Genomic DNA, 11,043 nt, shown 5'->3' on the forward strand with positions numbered 1-11,043 from the left:
CTTTTGAAGGCGGTTGTATAATTAATCCTTTTTTTTCCTTTTGTAAAATACCACAAGTTGTTGGAACCATTAGTCCCATTTTCTTTGATTTTTCTCCCACCACATCCAATAAAATCCAGGAGAGCTCCAGCTGTGTGCATCTGTCAAATTTAATGACTGCTATAAAGTGATGATGCACTCTGGCACACTATTCTGGTGTTTGAAAAATTAAACTGATTGACCTGATGGGGCACTGTGATTAAAGGTCAAATTTCCCAACTTTAAAAGGCCATAACAGTTACTGTCACGATTCGTCATGTTTCGGGGGGGTTAATATGTTCTGTGTTCCTCTTTTGTTGCAGGTTTTGCTCATTAACCCTGATCAAGAGCGAAAGCACAAGAATAGCATATGAGTTTTATGCTGGAGTGTGTTTTCCCATAATTTGCTTTAAGTGCTTCAAAAAGCAAGCTAGCAAAGAAATTACACACACAGACACACACATGCAAAGTGACTTTAATGCTGAGTGTTGCGTGCTGACACATGGCAGCTTCCCACACAAAAACTGAAGCCCTTGAATTTTCCATTAGCATTCCAAAACCGTGGTGGCTGCCGCTCCTTCAGTCTGGCACAGTCTGCGCTCGGTGCTGTTCAAGAGCCACCGACTGAACGCGGGCCAAAGTTTGTCGTGTACGCAGAGGTACCAAAAACATCAGACTTCAGATTTGGATGCTTGCACAGATGGAGGTAATGGAGGAAAACGCTCAGTGCCTGATTGCATCAAGCACAACGCTAATCAACTAAAGGGCTGTAGACACGTATACACACGAGACATTGTGGGAGGCCGGCGGCATTCGCCTCTGTTTACAAATAAATAATTCTTCTCATTGTCGTTATACAATTTTTATGTTTTTGCTTCCATTGCGTGTCACACAATAATTCACCAGAGAAAAGGGGCCTCTCTTTTTTCCTGCCTCTCTCGCTGACAACCAGACAAAGGGTGGAGGAAAAATATTATCTACATAATCAGCACTCGCACACGGGCATTTGAAAAGGTTCCCCGGTCCACCAAAACACCAATAGATACATTGTGTCTCTCTCCTTCTGCCAGTCAAACACAGAAGTACCCAGTGGCACCGTGAGCACACTCAATCCTGCCGCATGCCCCAATAAATAAAACAAATAATAAGAAAACTATATTATTTGTGGCTCATGACATGAATCGACCCCATCCCTACTGTTCTCTGACTGCTCTGTAAACAGATTTTTTCGGATTATAGTCACAGATGGACACCCCGCAAATCTGTGCTTCAAGCCTTCCTTTCCCTCCTCTCTTTTCCCCCCTTTCCAAACCCCTCAGCCTGTCTATCCGTTTTCACCCACTGGCTGGTCTTTATGTCACTCTTAGTAAATTCACACATTTTTCCATGGAAGTGCTCCAGGATTTGGAGTGATATGAATTGTATCAAGAAGAGAATACAAATAGACTGTGACAGCTAAGGATTATATGCAGCCACAGGCATCAGAATAAACAGTTTTTAGTGCCGCGCACGTCTGGGAAGCTTGGCTAGTGGAATTTTGGAGGCAATTGGGATAAAATCAGCTAAAGGAAGAAAGCTAAACTCATTTTGACAGTATCCACCAGTGAGACACCTTTCATGCTTTGTTTGACTCTAGCTGGAAACGGTGTACAATTCCAGCTGTGCGTGATGGCATGCAAACTCATTATTGATTAGTTTCTTGGCCCTGTGAAAAATAATCTTCAGTTTGTCAGATTGACTAACATGTTATATGTGACCTCATTAAGCACCATTTGATTTATATCAGATAAGCAACAGACACAAATGCTGCAAAAGTGTCATTCCAAATTCAATTAACCTTCTGCTTCAGGGCACAGTCATGCATAAATAACACGGAGCAAACTATTTTTGACATTAATATTTATGCCTCTACTATTTAGTTTCTTGTCGCTGGGCCTTGGGGACAGAGGTCCTTACATCGCCTCCGCTCTTTCTTCCCGGGATAAACCTGTACATGAAGATTACATGGAGGAGCGTTCAAAGTGCTTCATGCATGTCTCGTTGCGTGACATTAGCATGTTGAATAATTCACCATGACATCCTAAGATTAGCATTGAAGTGGTGTGTTATGCACACCTTTCAAAGATTAGTTGGAGCTTGGGCACCGTGGCTCTGGTGCGCGTCTGTTTGTGTGTGCGTGAGACAACCATGAACAAAAGAGAGGGACATTTACTGGCAGGTCCACTTGGCAGTAAAAGCCCCTTTATTTAACTCTCAGACAGCCCACTCCATGTGCGCAGAGCACTACAGCATCTCCGTTATTGGTCCATCCGATGGCTGAGATGCTCGAAGTTTGTCCCTGACAGTTTGACGAAGTGCTGAGTCTGCAATCTGAGCCTGAGTGCTGCGTTAATGCACGCTGGCCTCTTACGTCCTCCTGTTCCACTCTGATTTTTTTTACTCGCTCTGCTCGATAACTCTACCTCCATTTTGTCCCTTGTCCCTTGTATCCTCCTCCTCTTTGCATGTGGATATTATTCCTCCAAAATGTGACAGTAGGGTCTGTCAGATAAAGAGAAACACTCTTCTCCGTTACTGATGGCAGCTCTGCTGTTTGTGTGGAAAGTGGTTTGATACTCAGAGAGAGAAAAGGGGGAGACAATATAGTAGACAAAGCATCATTATGGAAGGAGAGGCTGGCGGGATTGTGTTTGCGCATATGAATGTGTTTCTTTTGCTCTTTCTGTCCACGGTGTGGGTGTAAATGCTCTTCTGCCTTGTTATAGAGGTGACCTGCATTAGTTCATGAATGTCCCCTCCGCCACTGGAGTGCTCACTTCAGCTGAGTGACCCTCTCTGCTCTCTCCATCCATTTCTCTGAGTCCAACACTTTTCCTCTCTGTGCAGCCATGCATACACCGACACTCTCCAGTGCTAAGTGTAGTGCCATTGTTCATGTCACGCCTCTTCGACAGCAGATGTATGCTACTTCAACGCCAAATTTTGCAAGGCAGTGGAGCCCCTCCTGACTCACTCTGAAAAGAAATTTGCTGTAAATATTAATGCCTACTAGAGGGATCCGAGTGTAAATTATGCCTTAACACCAAAGTGAATGCACCAGCAGAGAAGACATAGTCAGCGAGCTCACAGGTAACAACACGTTACAGAAACACACTCATGCACACACACACACAAAAAAATTCCCACAGTGCCTGCAAGCGTTTTGAGCAGCGGTCAGCTTGTGTTTTGTCTTTTGTCCACTCATCCACCCATCTCCACCCTTTCTTGATACACTCCAGATGCTCCCTCCCACAGACAGTCAGTCAAGGACAAGGCCCTTACCAAACCCTCATTACAAACAACCACAGTGAGAGAGTGATACGCCAAGTCAGAAAGCGAGCAGGAGGAGGTTGGACGAAAGGAAGGAAGGGGATTAACATGTCTCCAGAAATAAGCATGCACATGTCAAAGGGCGTTATCTCAAAAAAACTGAATGAAAGCGCAGCTGCACCAAAGAGCACAAACAACCAGGTTAGATGATCAATCCCTACGTGCAGGCAGCAACAGGCACAGGTAGGAGGACACATCAAAACAACTGACTCTCTGTCTTGATTACAGCATGTTTGCTAAAGTAAAACTGGCAGACATGAAGATTTTAAAATTATAGTTTGACTTCTTGAGAGAAACAGTTATTTGCTTTCTGTCAATCTTGTTGCAATAAAAACCTGTTTTAGTTGTTCAGGCAAGCTCGCAGGCAGATTGAAATAACAGGCATTAGTGGGATGGTGGCAAGCAGCAACCACTGCAGTTGAAAAAATGAAGCCAGCACAAAGTGCCAAAAAGTGCAGCTCAAATGGCTGACTCCAAACGTGACTGAATCCTCACAGACGCCATGTTAAAATGTCCAAATAAACATGTTACAGGCTGGTGCAAAACACAACAGCTGGATGGACTTTTTTTTTTCAAATTTTCCAGTTTAAAATGTATTTGCTTTTATTTTCTAGCAGTTATGCAGCCAATGTGTCACCTCAGCTAACTAAATTGGACTTTTGTTGTGTTTGTGCTGTTTGGGCCTTTTACATGTTTTTAGAACAATTATCTGACAGTTAAGAAGAAGTCTGTGCTCCAGTTTTGATGAGTGAAATCCTAATGTTTTATTTATTTAGCTCGCACTAATCAGGTATCTTTAAGGTATCCATACAGTCTATGGATGCACATTGCTAAGCTAGCTAGCTAGCGGTACTTGATAACTTAGCACTCTAAATATAGTCAGTTCTAGCTCCAAAAACCAAGATGGTGACGTTAATGGGTCTCTCAACATTCCTGGAAGAGATTCATAGTGTTTCACTTTGTTCTTCACACTGAAAGTGCCACAAAGAGCTGTAACAAATGAAAAAAAGTAAGCTTGGGAAAGAAGTTCAAACCCAGCTTACTTTCACACTTCTTCATAGCTGGCCAATCACAGTGTGAAGTGGGTGAGAATATTGTATTGTCAGTTTCAGAAAGTCACAGAAATGGTCCGACAAAGGCCTCCAAATCTGAAGGTGGTAAGGAATATATGACTAAATAAATTGTAAGTGAACTAAATTTAAATGTGGAGACTGACTCTTATGTCTGGTGTTAAATAGGAGACACAAACTGCCACTTAGCTTAGCTTAGCAATGAAGGTGGAAGGTGGGTAAAATCTGCGTGCCAGTTCTCAAAACCTAATAACAAAGGATTTGTTATGATCTAGCCTTTATTTTTGGCTAGATCTTTCAGGATTGATATACTGTGGGTCTGGCATGTTGTATTTCAAGGCCAGGGTAGCAGTTTCCTGTGTGTCTGTGTGGCACTAAGGCAAGCATCTGCAGGTTCTGATTTAATGTCTGCAGTGCAGACATGAGGGTGGCATCAATTTTATAACCTCAGTATTGTGACAAGAGCAGATAAAGGTATAACCTACTAAGTTAAAAGTATTTACTCTTTCTTTATGTCTGTATCTAATAATTTTATATTTTTTGTGTTTAATCTACGTTCACATTCACACCTGAGGTTGCCCATGGTAAACCCATGCAGCTCTTTGTGTTGTGGAAGAAGCTGGGGAGAATGTGCAAACTCCACGCAGCAAGCCTCCAATCTTGATTCAAACCCAGAACCTTGTTGCTGTGAGCTGACAGTGCTAACCACCACACCGCCATGCCACCCTGCATCTCACCCTGTAACAGCAGGGAAAGGCTCCAGCAGCCCTGAATTAGGTAAGCAGAAGGAAATGAATGGATGGATCTGTGCCATAGATATGTCATAATTGCAAAAAGTATTTGACATGCAGAAATATGACTAAACGTCATCCTCAACCAGCACACGATTAAACATGTTGCCAACTCCACTACCGAGGTATAACTCAGGTGTAACTTTCTCCTCTTCTTTGATCAAAGGACTTGATTTTAAAGTCAGGAGCAGATCAGAGATATTTCACTTGTTCACTTTTGTCTGAGAATTTCAACGTTTTGGAAAGACAAAAACAATCGTGATACAAGTTTTTACTCATCCACCAGGTCAAAAGTGACGAATGCTAGGGGTATAGTTAGAGTTGAGCTTTGTTAAATAGGCAAATGTCACCTTTCAAATAAAGTTTCATATAATTATTTTGGCATAACAGCTTCAATTTTAAATAGTTTTCACTTAATCCAAATAAGTAAAAGTACTATAAAAAGTGGGGGACATTAACCCAACATAAACCCTACCCCTCACCCAAACGCTAAATGTTTTGCTAGTGGCATGTTGGTTGTTAAAAGGATAATAATTCACTCGAGTGGAGTAATGTGTACAAAGACAAAAGCGTAAAAGTTTCTTCTAAACAGGCTTGACTCCTCCATTAATAGATATTCAGTTACCACCAAAAACAGAAGCCGCAAACATCATCTTCTCCACCCTCAACCCTCAACCCTCACCGCTGCCAGATGAAGGAATGCAAGAGATCAGTTTAATTCAAACCCACTGTGTCATTTCTCATTAGTGAAGCCTTCAACAGCCTAACTCAGCTCTCTGTCCGTTCGGTTGGTGCCAGCACCCAAACTGCCAGGCAACTGCTTTAATGTGAAATTCAAAACTAAAAACTGCATTCCAGTGTTACAGCAGCCCATGCCACGTGTTCATCTTTTAGTATTTTTTTTATTTTTTTTGGCTCTAACTCGTTGCCTGTCCACACAGGCGTATTATCTGTGACGCTATCTGCCACGACATTGCCTGGCTCAAAGCGGAGAGTCTTGGCTTAACCTCTTATATCACAAATGGCAGATGTGTCATTCATTTTAATAAAAGTGGCCTAATGTCATTACAAAGCTCTCAGCATGCTGGAACTAAAAATAAAGCTGGGTCACAGTTAAGTGTTGTAGTGTCAATGATGGGTTGAGTTGAGTCCTCCACTTCCCACCAGCATGTGATTTCTTGGTTACTGCAGCCCCGTGCACATGCAGGATGGAAGGACGGGCGCAAGAAGCTGCTGAGGGCTTTTCGCGGCATCCGTTCTGCAGCACTCCCACTGTGACAAGCATGCCATTTATTTTCTTATCACACTTTCTCTAGTTGATCATGTCCTGAAAGAGTGGCTTATTACGCCTGGGATAGGGAGGGCACTCTGCCTAATTAATACCCAGTTAAAACCAGAGACAGCAGGAACGATGGCCCAGATGACCTTAGAGTGAGAATGTCAACATGGCTTTAAATTTATGCAGTCTGGTGTTTCAAGAAGGATTCATGTCCTTTATTTAATTTAAAGCAGCAGTAAAGCAGTATGTATAGAGTGGCTAGCTAAAAGGATCTTACTTGCAGAAAAATGGCCTCTTACATCATTACATCCATAATACTGATGCATCAGTCTGTAAGCAGCATTGTAATGATGTAGCTGTCACAGTATTTGAAAGCAGGACCAAAATGCAGGACCCAGGCAGACACCAAATGACAAAAATGGACCTTTATTTAGCTGGCAGTCCAACTCCCAAAAAATAAAAGTCCAAAATGAAAACAAACCGATATCCAAAAGGCCATCATAGGGAGCCAGGCAAGATTGACAGATGCTATGACAATGCTTCACAGTGTAATAAGGGAAGTGGAAATCAGAAATAGGTGCAGAGAATAATGACAGTCACAGGAATGAGGCAAAAGTCAAAGTCAAACAAAGGTGACAACAACTTCCAAAGTTAAACAGGTAAAAGCAAAAGAACCCAACAAAGTAAAGAGAGGCAAGAAAGCAGAATAGCATAAAGAAATCAAAACAGTGGCTGCCGGTGGAAACTGCGCTACTGTTGGCTGAAGGTAGAGAGGGATGAGAAGATGAAGTCAGAGAGGCAAGCCTGCGATGGTTCGGACATGTGCAGAGGAAAGATAGTGGATATACTGGACAAAGACAGAAGGAAAAGGACGATGGCTGTAGTGAAAGAGGACATGCAGAGGGTTGGTGTGACAGAGGAGGATGCTAGGGATAGGGTGAGATGAAAGGATGCACTGTGCCAACCCCTAAAGGGAGCAGCCGAAGAAAGAAAAAGAAGAAGGAGAAGGATAGCTAACTCAAAACGTAACCAACAGGGAGACAGTAGGTTTTTATACTTTTATAGTGCTGGTGTAGGTTAGTGGTAGATTCACAGCACATTTGAAGGGCGATGAAACAAAGTCTTTCTGTACAAATTAGTTTTTTGACATTGAAATGTTTCAGATGTGATATTTAAATGGTGCTATTTGGTAAAGTGGTAACAGCTGGCTGCTTTTTTTGTAAAAAGTTATGCAAAAATTTAGGGAGATATTTTATAACATCATAAGGGGTTTTTTTGTAAAATCTTTATGTGAAGCCCTGCAATAGACTGACAACCCGTCCACTCACCCTATGATGGTTGGGATAGGCTCCGCCCATCCTCACTCCCAACCGATGGCAGGTTATGGCTGCCCCTCCCTGAGCCTACTTCGGTTTCTGAGTTTTTCCTTCTCAGTGTTGGGAAGTGCTTGCTCATAGGGCGTAGTCTGATTGCTGGTGTTTTCTCTGTAATATCTTCCTCTACCTCTTTACCTTACAATACGTATTAGATTTGGAGCTATAGAAATAAAATGGAATTGAATGGAATTAAGTGTAGGGAGTTAAAATATATTGCATTTTTTTCAGAAATGTAATTAAGTAGAATTATAGAAGAAACGTTTTATTTTACGTTGAGAGAAATGCATGAATTCATTAATCAATGTTGTCGTTAAAATAAAAAATCGATACATTTTTTGAGCAGCCTGTTGCCATCTGGTGATATTCAGAAGAGATTACCTTTTCAAGGCATGAAACAAGTTTAACTAACAGTGCAAGGTTAATTCCTGGAACTGCATAGTTCAGTGAGCATCGCTGCAACTCCGCTCGTCTATGACAGAAAGGGCCGGAGGGGCATCAGGTGTGTCTCCCGTTCAGGCCCTTCCTTGGGTGTGAGGTGTTAATCCAAAGTGAACACGCAATCCTCAACACAGATTCGTAAGGTTCAGAGGCTCCACATCAACAATGCATGTGGGCGAATAGAGCAACACTTACACATGGCTGCATTTGAGAGATGCAAATCAGTTGTCGCTCACTTGTGATTTGTCTTCATGAGAAGCGGCAAAGATTTAGGTTTTTTTTAACCTAGAGGAAACTATTGAAAAAAATGACACTTCCTCATATCTTGTGACATAAAAATAGACAATAATTCGGATTTTTGATGCAGATATAGTGTACTTGAAAAGCAGATGGCTCACATTTCACAATAGAAAGAACGACTTTAAAAATAGTTAACGTGCAGCTATATCCAGCCGGTCCAGACGTCATTTGCTGCGACGAAAGCTGAGGCAGATGCCAAACCGTCCATTCACGATGTAACTGGATGTTTCACTTCATGTGGATTTATAGGGACGCCCATGCTACTGGGTTAATACTGTATTATGTCGAGCTCTGTTTCAATTACACAGAGTCAGTATGGGCTCGTTACACTGCCCGGCCTCTCTCCTCGCAGTCATTCTGTCTCATCTTAGTCCAAGCCATCTGTTACAAGCGCGGCTCGAATCCACGGCGTGAGGCTGACATATAAGTTACCACTGTAACAGACTATTACTGACACACACCTCGCAGTAAACTAAAGCCAAAGAAGAAGATGAACGCGAACAGGTGCAGCTCTTTGCAACATAGAGACATATCCTTTGAAAGTAATTGCGTGCTGACTGCTGACACCCTCTCTAGTGCTGGGGACAGGGTGTAGGAGCGGGAGCTATGTATAGGCCAAATCTAAAGGCATGTATGCACCTATAGCCAAACACATATGGAGACGCACACACACACACACACACACACACACACACACACACACACACACACACACACACACACACATATATGTATATATACACATGTATGTATATACACTTATATGTATATATACATATATGTGTGTGTGTGTGTGTGTGTGTGTGTGTGTGTGTGTGTTTGGCTATATATATATATATATATATATATACACACACACAAAGCCAGTTTGAGTCATCATGTTTTTGCAGGTTTCTCAAGTCAGCCCACTCTGATCTGACAGAACACTTCATAGATGGAGTCTCACTTAATTATCCATCTTTTTAGACTGTCTGTCACTCGCTCTCTTTCTCTTTCTCTCTCTCTCACACACACAAACAGTCACTCAGTCTTGCACTTTTTAAGGCATACATTCTTTCCATTTATGTAAGCAAAGCATTAAAAGTTACCAGGAGAGAACTGGAGAAACAGGAGAAACAGGAGACACGCTTTAAGGACACCAGTGCAGAAGAAATAAAAAAAAGGGGGGGGGGGGGGGGGGGGGGGGGGCAATGATAAGAAGAAGAGGGGGCCTGCGGCTGTCACATCCATGAGATCATGTGTGACACGGGAGGGGGGTGGTAGGTCACCGAGTGCATAGCAAAGAGAAGGGGTTATGCGGCTTAATATTCATTTGTCTTCTGCCTTATTTCCATATCCTTTTGTTGCCGGATCTTGATAGGTCCTGGCACGCACCTGGCCCTTCCGTGCCAACAAACTACTATCTGATGTGCTTCTACAGTGGTGCACACAAGCATCTGCATGCATATTCACGTGCACTGTTGCTTTGAGACACAACACAGAGCCCAGAAAACTAAGGGCTGTCTAAGCAGGGGTAAAGCTGGTAATTATTCCGGGGGTCCCAAGGTGCAGGTGGAGGACTCATAATCCAGGGTGGCTTGACTCGTAGCGTGGCAGACTAATGTGCCACAGTTTCACACATTGTCAAAGTCCCATTAATTCCCACAGAAGCTTGTTCTTAGAGAGCTATAACAGTTGCATACTAAGTGCCCATCCTTCACTTGTGGACTTGTTTCAGGAACGTGATGAGAGCGCTGTACAAACACGGCATCAAGCTTTATGACCACACACACACATACACACATACACGCGCGTGCAGTCACAGGTTTGACGTGAATAAATGCAATCAAAAGTTTGGTTCTTACCTTCCTCAGCTGAGTTAGGCTGGAAAAACAGACAGAGAGACAGAAAGACACTCCACATCTCCACTACAGAATGACACTGACAGGGAGAGAGGGAGGGAGAGAGTATGAAAGAGAAAGAGGGAGATAGAGTGAGTGTGTGTGACAGAGCAAGAGGTGGGGGGGGGGGGGTGGAGAGGGGGTGGAGTCTGTTTGCTCCCTTTATCTAAGAAAAAGAGAGAGAGAGGATGGGGGGTGGATGGATGAATGGATGAGGGAAGCAGAAAAATATTTACAGAGCAGCAGATACAATAAGTACGCTGCCAAGTGAGGAAGTAAACAAAACACCGTTGTCACAGAGACAGGAGGAGAGAACGAGTGAGAGGAGGAAAGTGGGAGAGAGGGTTTATTTTCTTATATGGGAGAAACAAAGACAGAGAGGAGAGCCGACAAGAGAGTGACAGAGAGCGAAGGGAGAGAATTAATAAACAAGTTTTTCTGGTCTTTAAAACAGCTGTCTAGACACGACTAACGGCGTCCATTGCAACGCTGGCTGGCAGGCTGTGGCATCCCTCTCATGTC

At 43.0% G+C, this 11,043-nt stretch overlaps 1 protein-coding gene across 1 annotated transcript in view; it reads right to left on the reverse strand.

Moving 5' to 3' along the window:
* ephb6 (eph receptor B6) overlaps positions 1-10,585 on the reverse strand; it is a 42,809-nt gene extending 32,224 nt beyond the window's left edge. The window contains exon 1 of the mRNA XM_086311501.1: positions 10,486-10,585. Coding sequence (XP_086167627.1) covers positions 10,486-10,543 — 58 coding nt within the window. The 5' untranslated portion in view covers positions 10,544-10,585. The remainder of the gene's footprint in view (positions 1-10,485) is intronic.
* Between the last annotated feature and the right edge of the window lie 458 nt (positions 10,586-11,043).

The sequence above is a fragment of the Aulonocara sp. 'chitande type north' Nkhata Bay genome, linkage group LG11 (assembly GCF_057382095.1).
Source record: "Aulonocara sp. 'chitande type north' Nkhata Bay isolate Kocher_YH1m ecotype deep benthic linkage group LG11, A_spYH_male_GT1.1, whole genome shotgun sequence".
In the NCBI taxonomy this organism is placed as follows: Eukaryota; Metazoa; Chordata; class Actinopteri; order Cichliformes; family Cichlidae; genus Aulonocara; species Aulonocara sp. 'chitande type north' Nkhata Bay.